This window comes from Mchenga conophoros, linkage group LG18 (assembly GCF_057382185.1).
Source record: "Mchenga conophoros isolate Kocher_MC1m ecotype Shallow Benthic linkage group LG18, M_conophoros_male_GT1.1, whole genome shotgun sequence".
Taxonomy (NCBI): Eukaryota; Metazoa; Chordata; class Actinopteri; order Cichliformes; family Cichlidae; genus Mchenga; species Mchenga conophoros.
The window spans coordinates 25,664,687-25,683,707 of NC_140543.1; the positions used below are offsets into that span (position 1 = coordinate 25,664,687).

Sequence of the window (19,021 nt, forward strand, 5' to 3'; positions counted from 1 at the left end):
AATAACGTCACAGACGTGGAAGAAGAAACTGTGGACAAAAGTTTCGGCCTCTCTCAGCAATGCAAAGCCCTCAGCATCCAACATCACCACAGAGGAAGGGAAGTCACTTACCCTCGTCTAAACCATAGAGACGATTGTGAGAAAATTTTGTCACTCTCAGCAACAAAAATACTTATGAGCCCCTGAAACAAGACCCAGGAACTCGTGTTCTACTGGCTTGAGGAAATGCTACTGACAGGCTATACTCAGGGGAAGCTACGCCAAGTCTGTACGGTTTACCGAAGATACATAAACAGGGTGCGCCTTTAAGACCGATTGTCTGTATGATCAACTTGATCAACTAAAACATCTCAAAGTTAACCCGCTGGTAGGCAGCTCTGAACATCACATCCAGAACACCTTGGATATTGTTGAGAAGGTGTGAGATGGTCTCGTACAATGTTACATCTTTCTTCACTTGTATTCCAGTCACTGAAGCAGTGGAGGTAGTTCGTAAGAGATTAAAGGATGACCCCAACCTCAGCAACAGGACCACTCACCCACCACGTGTGTTTGCTTTTGGAACTGTGTCTTAATTCCACCTACTTCACATACAAGAGTCAGTACTCAGGCAGAACACGAAAAAAAGTAATTTGTATGCCAAAAAGTAAGTTTTTCTACTTTATTTCAATTTCTAATAACATTATCTGCTTTTCAGTTAAACTCATCAAACTTAAATTATGTTATTTGTATGTCTATGGGGATATATTCTGTGTAGGTCTTTAGTGCTAATGTTTTAGCCGTTGGCTGTAATGTTAGCTAGTTCATGGCTATAGGAGTCTGGGTCAGTTGTAACAGCAACAGTCTGGGTTAGTTGTAACAATAATGCAGATTCAAGGTTCAAGGTTCTTTATTTGTCACATGCATAGTTATACAAGTATAACACACAGTGAAATGTAGCCTGACACGCTCCTCGACATGTGCAAAAAAATTGGGGGGGGGGGGGGGGGGGGGGTGTAGAGGAAAAACATTGTATATGTATGTATGTATGTATATATATATATATATATATATATATATATATATATATATATGTAGTATATACATTGGGTGAATGTGCAGTAGTAGCAGCAAGCAGGTGAATTCTGTACATTAATATGAATAGACATCTGACTATTTTACAGGATAGACAATATAAACATATTTAAAATTAAAGGAATTGAAATGTACATTGTGCCTTGGTTTAGAGTGTCTGGAAGAGAGTCCTGTCTCAGTCAATTATAGATGATGTGAGAGGGCGGGTGTGTGTGTTTAGGGCACGGATGGCTTGGGGATAGAAGCTCCTCTTGAGTCTCTCTGTCCTTGCCCGGAAGATGCGGAACCTTCTACCAGATTGCAGAAGTTGGAACAGTTTGTTGCCAGGATGGGACGGGTCCTTCAGTATCTGCGCTGCTCTAGTCCGGCATCTCCTGGTGTAGGTGTCCTGAAGCGGGGGGAGAGCAATCCTGCAGCAGCGTTCTGCTGTACGGATTACTCTCTGGAGAGCTTTTTGGTCCTTCACACAGCTGTTCCCAAACCACGATGTCATGTTCTGTGTGAGGATGCTCTCCATAGCGATAGATGTTACAACTTACCACACTATTACTTTAACTTATATTAAACAAGTTGGGGCAACGACATCAGCAGAGAGAGGTTCACTGGTCGCATTTGTATATGTGGTTAATGCCATTGGCAACACAATTCCTCCACTGTTTGTGTTCCCACACATACATTATGCAGACCACTGTGTCAGAGATGGACCAGTAGGAAATACTGGTAGTGGAAATAAATCAGGATGGGTGCAAGAAACAGATTTCCTCATCTTTCTGAAGCACTCTGCAAACCACACCAAGGTAAGCCATGATAAAAAGTAATGGAATTGCGATGCTGGTGAACAACTACATTTGTTCAGCTTCATTGTTATGTTCAAAATTGGTGCAAAAGTTGTAGGTTATAATGCCCACTGAGCCAATGAGGCCAAACTCAAGGAAGACCAACCAAAATTAATGAAATATTCAGTTGCAGAAAATTCCATAACTTGAATATGTTCAAAAGCTAGATTTCTGCATTCTGTCACACACACACACACACACACACACACAGCTACATAAATGGCTCTAAGTGCATTCATGTGTTGAATAAACAAAGATTACATGTTAATGTTTTGTTAGTACCCTTATTTCATTGTGTTACATTTCACCCCAGGATATGTTACAACTAACCCAGACTATGGGGTTAATTGTAACATTTCACTCTTTGTGTTTGAGACCATACCATGCAATGGGTAATTGTGCTGCAGAGAAAATAGCTGCACTATTTAATAGCCGAGACATGTAAATGCTTTGCATTACATTTTGATTCCACTGCCTTAAAAGAGCTCCAATTTACAGACAGAAATGTCAAAAATGTTACAACTATCCCCGGTCTCCCCTACTCGTGTTTTGTGTGCCGGTATGTGTAAGCTAGTCAGTTATACAGGAAGAGGCTGGAGTTGATTGTTAGTCTGCCATTTGCATGCAAACCCACTGCATATGGAGCTCATAATGCAAGTGAAATAGACTCTATATAGACCACAAAAACAGCCAAAAAAAGTCAAACAGAGAGATAGCAGGAACCACAGGAGCGATCAAAGCAACGTGTTAGCCGCAGACACAGGTTAGGAAAACCCAAGAAATACAAAACCAGAGAGTACACTTTGTAAAGACAGTTGTCTCACTGCCACGTGGACATTGAGGTTATACCAGTTTTAATAAATGGGCCCATTAAGGCCGATCAAATGGGACCAGACTGACAAAGACTAAAGTAAAAGTAATTTTCTCTATATATTATAATATTTTATTTAAAAATTCTAAGTAAGAAATTTCATTACTTCTTTACTTGAACAGCACATCAGACACAAAAAAACCCTTAGAAGCCTCAACGTCTGGAATAACACTCTGTGATCAACCCGTAAACTATGAATTGAAGAGTACAGAGAAGGCTGAGCTCACACTGTGGAGACCATTTATCTGAATTTCTGTCTCCTGCACTACAACCTGTTGTTTTCTTTTTCAAACCAACTGTTTTTGGTATAAACCAACTATTTGTAAACATGTTATAATAAAAAATAATAACAATATTAATAATACAATATAAGCACGTGAGAATACAAATGTCATTCAAGTCTAACCAATTCCAATGAATGTGCTCAGCTCCAATCTTTCTGAATCAAAGCATCATGAGCTTAAATGCAAATTCATCTCTGCTGCAGTTGATGTAACCCAACATTGATCCTGAGCACCACAGCCTCTGTGCATTAGTCCAACACAGAGCGTCAAACTCACCACAATACTGCAAACTAACCTATTTCTCCTGCACTAAACCACCCAGTATTTTCATGCAACACTTGAATAACACAGAGTTAGCTTAGTTTGTTTTGCAGAATTTTTCACAATATGAAAATATATACATATTTTATCAAAACACGTCATGTACAGATCCAATATGTGATTAAAATGATTACATTACATGCAATCTTTAAATCTGCAGTTTATCAAATACCACTGAGAAACCTAACTTCTCTTTCTCCATCTCTGAGTCAACTTATCTCACACTCTTTTGTCTCCCTGTGAAATACAGCAGCTGGACCTTTAGCTTGCGACACACTGCAAACACACAAACTGCACACAGACAGTTTGTGTGTTTGCTGGTGTTTGTTGAGCCCATAGAAACGCTACTTTTAAAATGACCTCACACTTAAAAAATAAAAATGTTACTCCCTTTGTGCTTCCTCCTCTTCAGAAGCACTAGCGGCATGCGCTCGCTCCAGCCCGGTATAAACGTTATAAATTATACCTTTGAGCCCAAAATAATGAGCTTGATTTAAAAATGTAAAGCGTAGAAAGTTAGGTCATTTATGTAAACATGTAGTGAGTGAAAGTAAAAGGTCAGAAAAATAAATATTTTTCTTTCTTTTTTTCTTTAATAAAAAAAAAAGAAAATGATGCCTAAAAATACAGCTTAAATGTGATACTTTGTTTCTTCACACCTGTGAATTTGCGTAAATGTTATACAGACGAAGAGTTGAAATGCTTTGAGAAGCTGGTCCGCAGACACATCACAGCAGCCCTGCCCCGCAGCCTGGATCCACACCAGTTTGCCTACAGAGCAAACCGATCCACGGAAGACGCTGTAGCCACAGCACTCCATGCTGCATTAACTCACCTGGAAGAGCATGGTAGCTATGTGCGGATGCTCTTCGTGGATTACTGCTCAGCTTTTAACACCATCCTTCCACACAAACTGGTGGCCAAGCTACAAGACCTGGGGCTTCCATACAGCACCTGCATGTGGATCAATAGCTTCCTCTCGGGCCGTAGACAGAGAGTCAGAGTTGGCCATCACACATCCTCAGCCCTGAGTCTCAGCACTGGCTCACCCCAGGGCTGTGTGCTCAGTCCACTGCTCTACTCTCTCTACACACACGACTGCACTCCTCGCCACCACAGCAACATCTTTGTGAAATTTGCAGATGACACCACAGTGGTGGGGCTCATTTCCAAGGGAGACGAGTCTACGTACAGAGACGAGGTGGAGCAGCTGACGTCATGGTGTAAGGCCAATAACCTCCTCCTCAACATTTCAAAAACCAAAGAACTCATAATAGACTTCAGAAGGAAAAAGGCAGAGATCCAACCACTATTCATAAATGGGGACTGTGTAGAAAGGGTGGCAAGCTTCCGCTTCCTGGGAGTCAATATAGAGGAGAACCTTTCCTGGAGTGTGAACACCTCCGAGCTGCTGAAAAAGGCCCAACAGAGACTGTACTTCCTGAGAATTCTCAGGAGGAATAACATCACACAGAGACTGCTGGTGTCCTTCTACAGAGCCACCATTGAGAGTGTTCTAACTTACTGCATATGCATCTGGTACACTAGCTGCACAGGGGCTCAGAGGAAAGCACTCCAAGGGATCATTAACACCGCCCAAAAGATCACTGGCTGCCCTCTCCCCACACTGGAAGTTCTACACAACGCCCACTGTTTTAAAAAGGCCCAAAACATCATAAAAGACACCTCACATCCTGGCCACTCCCTGTTCGAACTGTTGCCCTCAGGCAGACGGTACAGGGCAATCAGAGCAAGGACTAATAGACTCAAACACAGCTGTTATCCAACTGCAATAACACATCTGAATACTACAAAAAAATGTCCATCACGCCACTCTTGTGTTAATCTATGCACGGTCTGAAGCATGTGTGTGGGAATGTATGTGAATGTTTTACTGTTATATCTTATTAGTATTTTAAGTATTCTATCTATTTTATTTATTGAATTTTATTGTTTTATTTATATTTTGATATTGCTAGGGATGATGCAATGATCGGGGACCATTCTTAATTTCGTTGTTCTCATGACAATGACAATAAAGTTTCTGATTCTGATTCTGATTGTATGACGTGCAAAATGTCCCGTTTTACACCAAGCCAAGCGAGAGACTTGACACATTTTCATACCCAAACCTCTAACCAAGGTCAATCCACTGATCTCCACCTGTTTGAGCACGTTTGTCATTTGCTGAACGCAGAACGATTTATGACCAAACTGCTGCAGGCGACTTCATTTTAAGTGTGCTGTTTGTGTGCGCAGAGGGAATTACGAAGACTGAAATTTGTACTCTCCAAAACATTTAGAGGTCATCTACTAATGGGAAGATCCGAGGTTTGATTCCTGGCTGCTCCAGTCTGCATACCAAAGAACCCCTCTCATTCACTCTCCAATGAACACATCAGAGTCCATCGGAGAGTGAATGTTAAATAGAAAGCACTTAAGTAGAAAAGGATGGAACAAAAGTGCTTAACTCTTTATTTCCAAGCAAGCCATTATAAAAGGCAGAAAAATAAAACAGCATTTCTGATCAAATCACTGATCAGTGTCCACGTCATGCCAGCCGGTGGTTTTGTGAGAGTTTTAAGAGTGAAGCAGAAGGAAGCAAATCTCTTCATCATGCTTGTTGTCCACAACATCTGTTTTTAATTTAGAAAACACCGTTTCACCCCAGACTAGTCGGGTAACCCGACGGAGTGAACAATCAAAGATCTGGACACAAGAGGACTTACGCAGACTTTAGACTCCCCTCAACAGCTCTTGAATCTTGAACTCATTATCCTGTTATCGGTTTCCTGATTGTGTTTGCATGACCTGCTTTGTGTGAGCAGTTTCTGAACAGGCTGCACATATTTATAGTATTTTTTTAATTAGCTGTATTTAACTCCCTATCGCCCCCTCAGGGTTGCTCGGGTGCGCTAATCAGCACAGTCGGTGCCTATTTTTAGGAACTCTCCTCTGTCAACACAATTATTTTCCAAATTTGCCTCTTGGGACCTGACAATAGCTTCTGATGACTAAAGTCAACAGTTAACTCCTCGCGGGACAATTCCCAGAAATGATGACTTGAGTCAAGCCGAGAACAAACAACCGGCTTCTGCTTACAGTCAAAGTAAACAGCTCCACACTTTATGTGACATATCCCACTTTTCTAATTTGCATTTGAACACAACTTCATATTTACAGCTTCAAATGGACACAGAAGTCGTTTTTTTCCTAAACTCAATTACTGCCAGACAGATGCAGACAGCTGGAACCGTTTTCTGGACGCTCCTAAATCCTGCTCTCCCTTTACAAGTTGCCTCGGAAACGGAGCATCTGTTTCTAGAACAGTTAATCCAGGCGACGTCGGATTTCAGGAACGAGGTGCAATAAATATGTATGCAGACAGTTTCCAGTGAGGCCAAGTAAAGGGAGCAGAGGGTGGCATGTTCATCACCTGTGCTGACTGCGTAATATCAAGTCAAATCCAGAGAGCCTAGTGTTTTGCGTTCTAAGTTTAAAAAAAAAATAAAACTTCAATTCAATATTCAAAAGGGAAGTTTTTAAAATATTTTTTATTCAAAATACAGCTGCAGGAAAGAAGAAATGGAAACAATTTAGCAATTTTAACCAAGAGGGGAGCATGAAGCAAGTGAGCCTTCCAGTCTGTGTGTGTAGTAGCTCCTTTGGGTTTTTTGTTATAGAAAAACTTTAAGGCAAAGAGTATATTAATGGAGGCGTATGCATCTCTTACTGATTAAAACATAATCCCTGCTTTCATTAAATGAAAGGTTAAAAATGTTTTGGCCTCAGTGCCGTCGATCTGACTGTGGCGTCAGACGGACGCCTGTTTCGGGAACCTTTTTATTTTAACACAGGAAAAACCACAAGGTTTCGACAGCACACTTGCTGCGTTGCTCAGTCTGAATGCAACGTTCTGCATTGTGGTTGACAGCTTCCCACCATAACTGATGGCAGTTAAAGTAAACCACCGCCCGCAGATACATTATGGCCTCCATTAACAGCTGTAGGTGCGAGATGATGCGCGAATAAACCGCTTCAACTAAAAACAAAATGTTTAAAAAAAAAAAAAAAAAGTAATTTAATTCATTCAATTCAATCAATTTAATTCATTAAACTTTTTACATAGAGAGTGAGAGTTGAAGTTCTGAAGTTTCACTTTGTTTTTCACACAAGCACAAACCAGACAGCAGAGTGATAGTAAAATATGCTCTGGAGATGTTTATGAGCGAACATCATCTTTAGATTCATATCACCTTTTTTGAAATATGCAGTCAAAGTGCAAAAGTCTGCTGCTGGTAGGATTTTCCATTAACTCGTAACTCGTTTCTTACATGCTGGCCACATTTATCATCCACATCATACATCCAGGGAAATTTGTTGTTGTTGTTTTTTTGTTTTTGTTTTTAAAACGAGCAAATAAGTTGTTTTTTTTCCCCATATATGTCAAATTGTATCAGACAACGCTGAGTCACTGCTACAACTCTTTAAAACTTGAACCAGGTTTGGCTTGATTGCCAATCTTTGTGATGGTATGACACTGTTGTATCTGTTGAAGTGAGATACATGAATTACTATGTGCCGCTATGCCTCAGTCCCACAGATATGTACTGAACAGGGGGCACACAAAGGGTTTACAAACCACCTGACCTGAATATCTTTAGTATGGCGCGAAAAACCCACACAAGCACTTTGGAGAAATGCAAAGCAGGGGAAACAAACCTTTCAGTACTTCAAAAGGCTGGCTTGAGGTTTCCTCAGACCTTGTTTCCCTTTTACACAAACTCTCAAGTTCTTCACCAGCAACAGAGTGCAGTCTTCATTCTGATTTTAAAAAACCCAAACGAAAAACAAATAACACACATTTTTACAAATGTGAGTCAAATGTCTTTTTTTTCCCCCCAGTGCAAAAGTAGAGAGGAAGCGTCACAGGTCTGTTCGATTAGGTGTTTCACACATCATTGTCATCACCCAAATGAATCACTTCCGTTTTCACAGATAAGTCAGTCAATTTTAATAACCATGGCTCGTTTATTTAAGCCTCACATTTCACAGTAGGACAATGAGGATGTTGTCTTGTCATTTGCACCACTACTGAGTTTTAATTGCGGTGATGTGTGAACATTGAAGGACTTTTGAAACACTGTGCTGTGAATGAGAATCTATTGTTTGAACTCTAAACACACTGATCTCACACCCACAGTGACACAAATCGCCGGGTCTCGAACACAACACTTCAACGTGACTGTCCGACTGAAAGGACCGAGGTAATATTCTCAGCATGTGCTCATGATCTACAGTGTGACACATTCGCACTCACAGTCTGATGATACGCACAAAGTGTTGAGTAATACTAGGAAAAGGCTGCTTTGCAGGGGTAGGTGTTGAAATAGTAGGGTTTACAAAGCAGAGCCATTTTCACAGCGGTGCAGTACAGATCCCCTAAGAATCCGGAGACCTGCTGCTTCACCTGAGGGTGCGTTGCTGCCTTCCAAACGGCGTGAATGTCTTCTATGTGTCCATGTGATGTCATCATCTTTGCGTAGATACATGGGTGATACGGCGCCTTGCCCTCTCCTGAGAAATAAGTGTGCTCCTGTGGTGACACACCCACGGTGTTGGCGCAGATGCCCATGAACACATCGTCTATGTAAATGGATGCGTTCAGCGTCAGCGTGGCGTGGTAGATTTTCTCCGCGACGTCACTGGAGACAACATACGCAGCCCCAGCTGTGTAGTCTGGGTAGGTCACCCAGGGGTACATCTCATAGGAAACGTAGTATTTGCTCTCCTTGTCGCGGATGGGCGGCGCGCCTCTGTGCACTCGACCGATCCAGAAGTCTTTAACACCTCTGCTACTCACGTCCTGCAGGTAGCTCACCAGGTTGGGCATGTGGACGAAGATGTCATCGTCAGCGGTCATGAGGAAGCGGGCGTGTGGGCAGCGGCTGTGCATCCAGTGGAACTGCATGATCAGCTTCAGGGTCAGGTTGTGGAAGGAGTCTAAAAAGTCTTGCTGGATCAAGTCGCCGTGGAGACGATTCTCCTGGATGAGCTGATCCTGAAAACCAACGCCACTCCTCTTGCTCCACAGAGGCTCCGTCTTCTTGGTCTGAACTGCTCCCAGAACGAACACCACCTTGACCGTCACCCCCAGGGTATTTTGGATGTAGGTCTCGTTCCCCCAGGTGGACCTGATGGCCGTTCGCCTTTCAATGTTCTCTGGCGACGTTTTGACAAAGAGGAGGAGGAGAACATCTTTCCCGACGCATTTATTGGGGTGGTCCATAAGGTACTGGAAGTTGCTGAACATTCTGGCTTGCTTTCGGGGGATGGTGAGGCTCTTGTTGATGTAGGTGAACCGGTTGACCAGGTAGCGATAGGAATAGGATTTGACGTGGCTGACGACGCCGTTGTCCAGCTGCTGCCAGCAGACCATCACCACAGAGAGCACAAGGCAGGTGGTCATCACCTGCACCAACTGGCATTTTCGAACACGGCGGAAATTCAGAAACATCCTGGAATGGGATCAACTAGTGGCTGCGGTCCCTGTCTGAGAGGAGGCGGCAGCGGAGCAGGTGTTGGTGCGTTCAGGGGGGGTAAGGTAATGGAGGTCGACAGTGTTGTTTGATTGCCTCAGAGCATCACTTGCTTGGTATTCCATCCTAGGCTCTCCAACATTCAGCAGGAGGCAGAGGCAGTGGTGAGACTCAGTGGGGGCTGCTGGGAAGTGTGATCCATCGGGGTGGGGGGGTGGGGGGAGAAAGCCACTCAGTCACTCAGCAGCAGACGACTCATTATTCGCCCACTTAATTTTTGGTTCTGCAAAGAGAGAGAGCGCATTTATAGTTTAATAAATATAAATTAATAATAATTTATATTATATATAAATTAAATATAAATTAAACTAAATATAGTTTAATTTAGAAAAAAAAATCTGTGTAAGGTGATTATAGGCAACTAGAACCACATTTAAAAACAACAACTAGATGTGAAAAATCATTTTAGTTAACTAAAATAAAAGTCCACTCTGGAAACTAACTGAAAATAAACTGAATTCAAAACTAAAATTTTAAATGAAATAAAAACTAATCAGAAAATGCAAAACTGTAATAAGGCTGCTTCCGTGCATTTCGACAGGAGGAAACGGAAACATTCAAAAGGCATAACGTCCTTCTTGGCGGCAAAGCATGGCAGATGCATCTCTCGTGTCAAATTCAAATTTCGCAAACATACTTTTTGCCCGCCATCACCCCGTGAACCCCACATGTACAAGTCCCAGAGTCGCACCATTAGCTGAAGAGCAGATTGTTTGTGGTCGATGAGAGATGGTGGTGTTGGTGGGGAATCTGGGGGTCATGGTGTGAGCGAAAAGAATGCAAAAGCCAACGCAGCAAATGTTGCAATGCAAGCTTGTCCATAATGGAGGGGTTTACTGTGCAGACCCAGTGAAATCGCTGAGAGTCATGGAAAACACTGATACAATGGACGGTGTCAGAATAGCTCAGCAGCACAATACAGAGTAACTCGCTTCCGTCAAGGCCTAGGCTAAAAGCGGGGGGGGGGGGGGGGGGGGGGGGAGCTTTTTAAACATCACTGGGTGGCCTGTGCCTAATGGGGTCAGTGGCTCCGAATGGCTTTCGTTTCTCTCTGCCCAATAATGAAAAACGCTTCACAGAAACGCTTAACACTTCATCTAGTTTATTACTTTGCTGCCTGCGTGATGCGCTCCTTTTATTATTATTTTTCGCAGATATTTTATAAGAGGGAATGCATTCATGTCTTCATTACAAGCCTGCCAAAGGGAGGGTTCTTAACGGTGCGTGACATGTTAGCATGAATTTACAGGGTTTGTTTACCCGAATCACAATAGAATTAAAAACATGCTTCAGCCTTAATAACTGGGAGAGACATTATTGGGTATTTATTCTAAAGGTTTGAGATATCTGTTTATGGAGGGAGTTGCGCCTCCCTAGAGAGGGGATGACGTGCAACAATGCACAGCTAACAAAGGCAATGTTCTAACACGAGCTTTGAAGGCAGTGCCACAAACAAAAATCATTTCCATTTAGCGCTATTTGCATGTGCTGAGGTCAGAGCTTGTAGCTCTTTTTAGATGCGTGTGGAAATGAGGAACTATATGCAATGTTTACAGAAGGATAATATATCCTTCACATGCACAGAGTAAAGAAGAACATGTTGCATTTCTCATAAACGATGAACCAGTTAATCTGTTACACATTTATAGATAATCTTCAGGACTCCTGTGTTAGTTGAAACTGTGCACTTTTCTCTACACGGATGATTCTGCTACAGGATACAGTAGACAGACAGCAGCCTTAAGCCAGTTTCTCAACCTAATCTATCCCCCTTGTATGAATAGTCTTGTAGCACAGAAGCAAAATGAGAAGGAGATGGGGGCCAACTGTGACCTGAATGATTATTCTAGCACTTACCGGCAAAAGAAAGTTTCACCGTATGAATCCAGCGACAGCCTCCTCTCCTATACTGAACTTCCTTCTTGACTGCACGGTGCGTCTCTGCTGTCTGACGTTGACCCCTCCTTCAGATGACAAGAGGCAAAAGACTCAACAGAGGCTGGCATCAGTCTTCTGTGAAGTAGTCAAACCACCTGTGGGAGGATCCGAGTGAGAATGTGTGTAGGAATTTTTTTCCTGTTTTTCCTGTTCCCTCTCTTGGTCTGTGTGTGCAGTGCAGACTTCTGCTTGTTTCTGAATGAACCATCTCTGCTCTTGCGCCCTCCCTTTTTTTGCACTGCAGGCAGTTTTCGGTAGGTTGGTAGTGCAGGAAGGACAATAAGAGTAAGCCTGCTCCGACAAACATTACTTTCAAGTTCACAAGCAAACTCCCTGCACACGTCACGCACACACACCTTTGGATTTTCTGAACCTGTAGGAACCAATCGGTATCTGAAGATAAATGCACTATAAACACACTGCATCCTGTATACTAGCCAACGGACACATCATTGGTCCCCTTGTCTAACACCAGGAAAGGACTACCTTCAAAAGAGTGTTAATGCAAAATGTGCAGGCAATCAGTGACAGGCAACATAATCAACGTACTGACAGCTCTGACTATAAAAAGCCCACACTTTATCCATTCAGTGTTCACACCAAAGCCTCAGTATCACAACCCTTTTTATTTATTTAGCTTTATTATGAAATGTAGCAGCCTCCACTCCATTAAAACAGGAAATATGAAATCCTAAAGCGGCGTGCCCTGAATTTCACCTGAGAGCCGGTGCGTTGGATGTCTAAAAATATACAAAATGACCTGATTAGACAGAAATGTTTGTCAGGAGGTTACAGAAGTGAAAGACTACACTATGATGCATCAGGTTCTGCACAGCATATGACTAACTGTATTGGGAAAGTGTGAGGAAAAAGTTGTGCTCGGGGTTGGCTTCCCACTCGCACACTCACAGTAATGCTCACATGCTTATTTGATCAGCAGGCACACAAAAGGATCTCAGATCACTGGGACAGTTTTTAATTATGGGAAAGCCATAAAACCACTTACAGGTGTCATTAATTTACTTTATTAACATTTAACACATCCTGCATTGAATCGGGAGCAGAAACTGGCCACGATCAGGTGCTTCCCTTTAAGTAATGCATGTCTCTTTCTAGAATCCTGCAGAGAGCACCTGCTCAAGACCGCTTTATGGTAAAATTATGTTCTTTCCACTGACGGATTATGGACCCAACAGCGCTCACTGAAATCTTCAGTAGTTTATAAATTCTTCTGTAACCAGTGACATCAATATGTTTAGCAACAATAAAGTGTCGCAAAAGCTCATTGGTTTTCCCCGTCACAAGATGTTTTTTTGTGTAACACCTTGGTAATGAGCCATCTAGCACTTAAAAACCGACTGATACTGAAAGTAATAAATTCCTAAATTGGATTAGATCACAGGTGTCGGACTCCAGGCCTCGAGGGCCGGTGTCCTGCAGGTTTTAGATGTGTCCTTGATCCAACGCAGCTGATTTAAATGGCTAAATGACCTCCTCAACATGTCCTGAAGTTCTCCAGAGGCTGGTACTGAACTAATCATTTGATTCAGGTGTGTTGACCCAGGGTGAGATCTAAAACCTGCAGGACACCAGCCCTCGAGGCCTGAAGTTTGAGACCCCTGGATTAGATCTTCAACTGGAACACTAGTGACACCAACAGCACCCTCTGTGATGCCTCCAGCTACCAAGTTGATACTGCATAGCTGCAGACAGGCAGACATACAGCCCCTCCTCTCAGCAGTAGCTTAAATAGTTAATATTCACAACACTAAACAAAGAAAGCTCCCATTTCAACAACACTGCAGTACTGAACATTTACAGTGCTTGTTTTCGGCACCTCTATGCTCCAACATGTGGCGGTGCGCGGTGGGCATACCTTCTGCTATCCCAGTGCCTGTGTGAAGGATATTACTCTGACCGCTCTGCAGCTGTTGGAAACCCACCACAAAGCCTCAGCAACAGTTGTTCATGTCAGTACTACTGGCTTAAACCATCGTCAGAGATCCTCAAACAAGACTTACACCTCGTGTGCAGTCTGCTGGATACCGGAAAGCAATAAATCAGCTCCGGGTTACTGACCCGCCTGTACTGTTTTGATGACGTAAAAGTCAGCCGCCAGCGTGAAGGCATGTTTCTGCATGTTTAGCTCAACAGCTATTGGAAAAATAAAGACATTCCATTTGTCAATACGAGCATTCTTCAACTGCCTTGAAACACTTGTTGACCAATCAACAATCGGAAGTCGCTTACGTCATCCACTTCCAGCAATTTGCAGTCTCGATCTTGGAGAACTGCACTGGAGCACATCTCAGCTGGGTGAAAACCCTGCTCTGCCCTCTGTCTGACTGAAAAGTGTACGTGGATGGACGCATTTGCTGGACCATAAATTGTGCTCGAGTCTATCAGGTCAGCTGATGCTGTTACCAGTTTTAAATGATTGCTGAAAGCTTGTTTTCAGAGGTTAGCTTTCCTCCCAGGGATTTCCTCCATAATTTTAACCTTTTAAATACCAGTTAACTCACATAATTTGTATGATTTATATAGGGATAAAAGCATAAAATCCACATTTTTTTCTAAATAATACATGCAAACTGATTTATTTTCTAACCATGATGGAGGTTAGATGCGTAGCAATAATTAAAAGTATCAATGAGTTTTATGCATCTTTGTTTTTTTGTGCAGTGACAGAAAAATTAAAAAAAAACTCCCTCTCAGCTTGTTCGTGGCCAAAAATGGCCGCCCCCTGTTTATGTTTACAAAATACTATAAAATTAATATATATTAAAACACTTTCCTACTTTCGTTGACTTGATTTTTTAAATTAGCATCGCTTCTAGTCATAAAAACCAAAATACAATTCAAATTCAGATATTATACCCTTTGAATACCAGTCGGATTATGTATTATTGCTACGCTTTTGGTGGAAAATAGTAATAAAGTTGACATTTTTTAGCATATGAATGGTGAAACCTAATATTTTTTTTTATCATCATTGCAGGTCAGTAACAGTAACAATGATTTATTTTTACTTTATTTATTTATCTTTTCTTTGGGGGTTTGGGGGAGGGGGGGGGGGTGAATGGACAAAAAGAAAATCACACATGGTGTGTTAGTGGCCAGAAAGGCAATTTAATGACCAAATAACCACTGAAATGACCAATAAAATGATCAAAATTTATATTCCAGTGTGAGCTTCTGTGTGCATCCTCATTAGCAGCAAGATGTACTAACCACATTAGAGTGGTTTTTGTAGGCACACTTTCTACACCTGGTGCAAAGGGCTGCTGTTCCAGTCCTGGAGGTGCGCCTTTTGCACCTTCTTCTCATTTCGTTGGTGGGATGTGGGTCACACTCTGGTTCATACTACTGTATCTTGAGATCAATGGCAGAAGTGGCTGAGAATCAGGGACAAGGGTGTCTTGCAGTTGTTGAGGTCACCAGCATGTGTCCCTGATTCTCAGGATCACTCTTCATTTGTAGGTTGTAGAGGACTCCTCCACTTCAGTGAAGTTGTTTCCGGCGGGACAAAGGCATCGTATCCCAAGACATCCAGGAAATTGGAGAAAAGAGCCATCAGCCATCAGTTAGTTTTCTTTCTACAACTCGAGGTGCCAGCATCCTCTCTAAGTTATCCAAGCAATATTTGTGCCTATTGTAGTCCAGGATTGCTTCTTGCTTTCACGCATCCTTTATTCCCCATCACTGACTGCTGGTTCCTTGTGTGTTGCTGTCAAAATGCACATTCCTCCGTTGCTTTGGCATGTGGGATATTGCTGTGGTAGTTTTGGTGAAGCCAAAGACAGACAACAAAATCGTCCTCTGTTGCAACTGGAGGAGCTGGGGAGGAAGCTCTGGGTTGTTTCCCCTGTGCCAGTTTTCATCTGAGGGGCTCCTCTGCCAAGGTGCCCGAAGGAAAGACGTCGTCCTCGGAGCTCCTCCGTCAGTTGGAGTCTGAACCCCTTTCCTTTTTTTACTTCCTGAGAACTTCCAGTGTTGTCATTCAACATGCTATGTATTGCTTTATTCTGGTGTAGGCTTTATCTCTACTTCATCCATAATCCTCCAGTCCTCACACCTTGGCCTCCCGTGCAGGTTTGTAAGGGTGCACAGCAGCTAAAAGATCTCCTTTGTTATAAAAAGGTCAAAAGTAGATCTCAGGCTGCTAATGCAGGAAACTGCATACAGGGTGACTCCTGGTTTGATACCAGTGGGTACTGGATTGTAGAGCAGTCTCTCTTCAGTGGTGGGACCCACATGGTTTTCCTTTCATGAGGGATCCACTCAGTCACCGGCTCCTCGGTCTCAGAAAATGCTCCTATGTTCTTTTCCATCAGCTGCTCGACCTCCACCTCCATGCCCTCCAACCCCAATCCTCCCCCAAAGAAGAGGATTCAGGCACTGGCTAGTACTCATCATCAGTGGTGATGCAGTCAGCCTCTTTGGAGATTGTCCCCTCATCTTCTGGAGAGTAAGTTTCTTCCTCTTGGGCAGATGTCTTTTCTTCAAGGACAGAGGACTGCTTGGTGTCCTTGCTCTCTGACCAGATCATATAGGCAGTGCTTGAAGCAGTGATGACCTTCTTGCCATATAGCCAGAATAAATGATCTGGAAGCTGTTAGGCTTACTTACAACAACGTCTGCATCTGCATAAACTCCAGGACACGTTTACAAACAGTGTTTGTTGTTGTTTGCGCTGCAGCTGCAGTTTTGAACTCTGCAAAATGTCCTGTGATTGGGTTTTTTATTTTTGTTTCTAGAGTTAATAGTTTGGGTATGGTATCTTTTACCTAAATCGCATGATATAGTACTATCAATAACAAGGAATCAAAAAAGGTGGTTATAATGGGTTTCAATTGGCCAAAAATGGCCACGATAGAGTCAAGAGGAACAATTTGGTGTATAGTGAATATTATTGACATTATTAAGGAGCTGATGTTGAAAATTAAAAAATCTGAAAAAAATACACACCTTTGGGAAGTTTCATTCCATTTGCATTAACAGAACAAATGATTTTTACAGTTATATGGCTTAAGTATTAAACTTCCTCTTTGTGCTTTCCTCATTTTAAGACATAATGACTAACTTTTAAAGAGACTCAGTCGATTACTAAGATTACTAATGTATAAATAAAACACTTTTTGAACAATGGAAAATGCAACAGAAAGCTAATTATTTACAAATCCCTCAAATCTTATTTAACTGGAAACAGCACAAAAGACAGACAAATGGATTTGCTAAATATGGGACGAATAAAATGTTTCTTGTCTCGTTTTGTTTTATGAACAATCTCATTTTAAAATATCAACAGACAAGTGTCTACTCTAAACGCAGGGGTCCCTCAGGGGCTGAAACTGACAACGATTCAGATGAGCGGAAGGAAATCTTCAAACACTTTGTGACGTTACATTTAAACTGTTGAAATAGTCACCACCTTTTGACAAGTCAAAATGTGGAGGTAACGGTTGTTGTTTCAAAACAAAGTGCCACGGCTGCTGTACTTGTGAAATCGCACTTCAGAATCACTTTTAGCAACAAGGAAGGAAATGATTTCTGTGGTGAGTATAGGGATGCTGAAAAGATGGTGCAGAAAACTGCGTCTGATCAGATGGAGAAAAAAATATGTGGGAGAGTGTATTGGTATAAAATGAAAAGTCTGGCACACAGATATAAGAATGTCGTGGATTACACCCGTGTGCACTAAACAGGATGTTGTTTTATCACAAGATGGCAGATCAATTTGTTTTGCCAACTCAGCTAAACAAGCCGTTTTGTAGATGGTATAACTAACGTGGCAGTTTATCTTAAAACAACAACTGTAATCTGCACATTTTATATTCTCAAAATGATCACCAATATTTTTCTTTCTAAGTCTGTGAACCCCTGCCCTCTTTTATCAGAGACAAGACAGAAAGTGCACTCATATCTGAAAAGTAATCTACAAGAGAGGCTCTCAAACAATAGATATATGTATATTTTATGTAAGTTTCTGCAGTTCCTCTATGTCCCACTTGAAGCTAGCATAAAAACGAGTCAGCCCCCATAGACCTCATATGAAAAAAGGAAACGTTACAGTATTTAAAAGCATTATTACAACCTACAACCAAGAGAAAGCAACAACTTCAATGCTGAGGCTTAAAATGCAGCCACTGTGACACTGTACACTGAACAAAGCAATGCCATGCATTTCTGTTCCCTTCCCCAAACAATGATGATAAAAGCCCAACCATGATCGCAAGATAATTCCTAAAAAGGAACACACTTCAACACTCAACGGGAAAGCAGGATGCTTCACTGCTTGACTGAGTCACACTCATAATTAACACCGATTTAAACCGGCTACAAACGGACACTCTAAACGGTTCAAAGCATCCGAAACACTTGACTTTGTCTTTCCTGTTTTGTCTCTAAGTGTTTTTATGAATCTATGGGAAACACTTTGCTATCTCTTTATTGTGAAAAGATAACTGACACGGAACCAAAGCTTTATCGTTTCTCGCTCGCGCGCGCGCGAGCTCTTAAATATAAAACTACTTCTCTTCAAGTAGCAACAGAAGACGATGAGCTAGCTTAATGGCGATTACTTAATTAACCACTAAAATTAATTTAACCAAAGAAATTCTCAATATCTTGAAACTGAAATAAAGCATTAAATTCGTGTAATGTAAGTGGCTGTGCGTACCTTATAGTACGGTCAGAACTCCCCCAGCCGCTGCCGACTACTCCACGATCCTCACCGTTTAATTGATCGCACGGTAGCTGGAAGGAACCAAACGCCCTCTCGGAGCGAGGGGGGGCTAATTTGCATAGAAGCACACAGTCTGTTAAAAACCCGTCTGTTAAAAGTCTGTTTCTTGTCTATGCCTTGTTGAAACGGGTCATTCATTGTGAAACAGAGTTTATCAATGCCATAGATATCTAATCTTATAAACCAAAGGACTCTCATCACCCCACAAGAAAAGTAGTGACACCTGTAGCGACCAGGCATAAAAATCACCCAGCAATAATAACAATAGTAATAATGATTCCATAGCGACAACTGCTTTAGTTTAGTTAGCGTCAGATCCATCAGGATTGCCAGGTCTCATGTGACGGGCTGAA

The 19,021-nt window shown here is 42.0% G+C and overlaps 1 protein-coding gene across 4 annotated transcripts; it reads right to left on the reverse strand.

Annotated features, from left to right (window-relative positions):
• Positions 1-6,930: 6,930 nt before the first annotated feature.
• Positions 6,931-18,748, reverse strand: b3gnt5b (UDP-GlcNAc:betaGal beta-1,3-N-acetylglucosaminyltransferase 5b). 4 transcript variants are annotated; one of them, XM_085255241.1, is made up of 3 exons: positions 18,603-18,748; positions 11,843-12,018; positions 6,931-10,208 (listed from the first exon to the last, which is right to left on the reverse strand). In XM_085255241.1, exon 3 carries the CDS (start codon positions 9,901-9,903, stop codon positions 8,740-8,742), a length of 1,164 nt encoding a protein of 387 aa, XP_085111367.1. In that variant the 5' UTR covers positions 9,904-10,208; positions 11,843-12,018; positions 18,603-18,748; the 3' UTR covers positions 6,931-8,739. The 4 variants fall into 4 exon arrangements, with proteins under 4 accessions (XP_085111367.1, XP_085111369.1, XP_085111370.1 ...); XM_085255243.1 differs by having other exon boundaries at positions 11,843-11,949; positions 18,603-18,691; XM_085255244.1 differs by lacking the exon at positions 18,603-18,748 and adding an exon at positions 13,800-13,964 and having other exon boundaries at positions 11,843-11,949.
• Between the last annotated feature and the right edge of the window lie 273 nt (positions 18,749-19,021).

Excerpts from the sequence above, each read along its gene's own strand:
- b3gnt5b (XM_085255241.1), bottom strand. The coding sequence starts at position 9,903 with ATGTTTCTGAATTTCCGCCGTGTTCGAAAATGCCAGTTGGTGCAGGTG.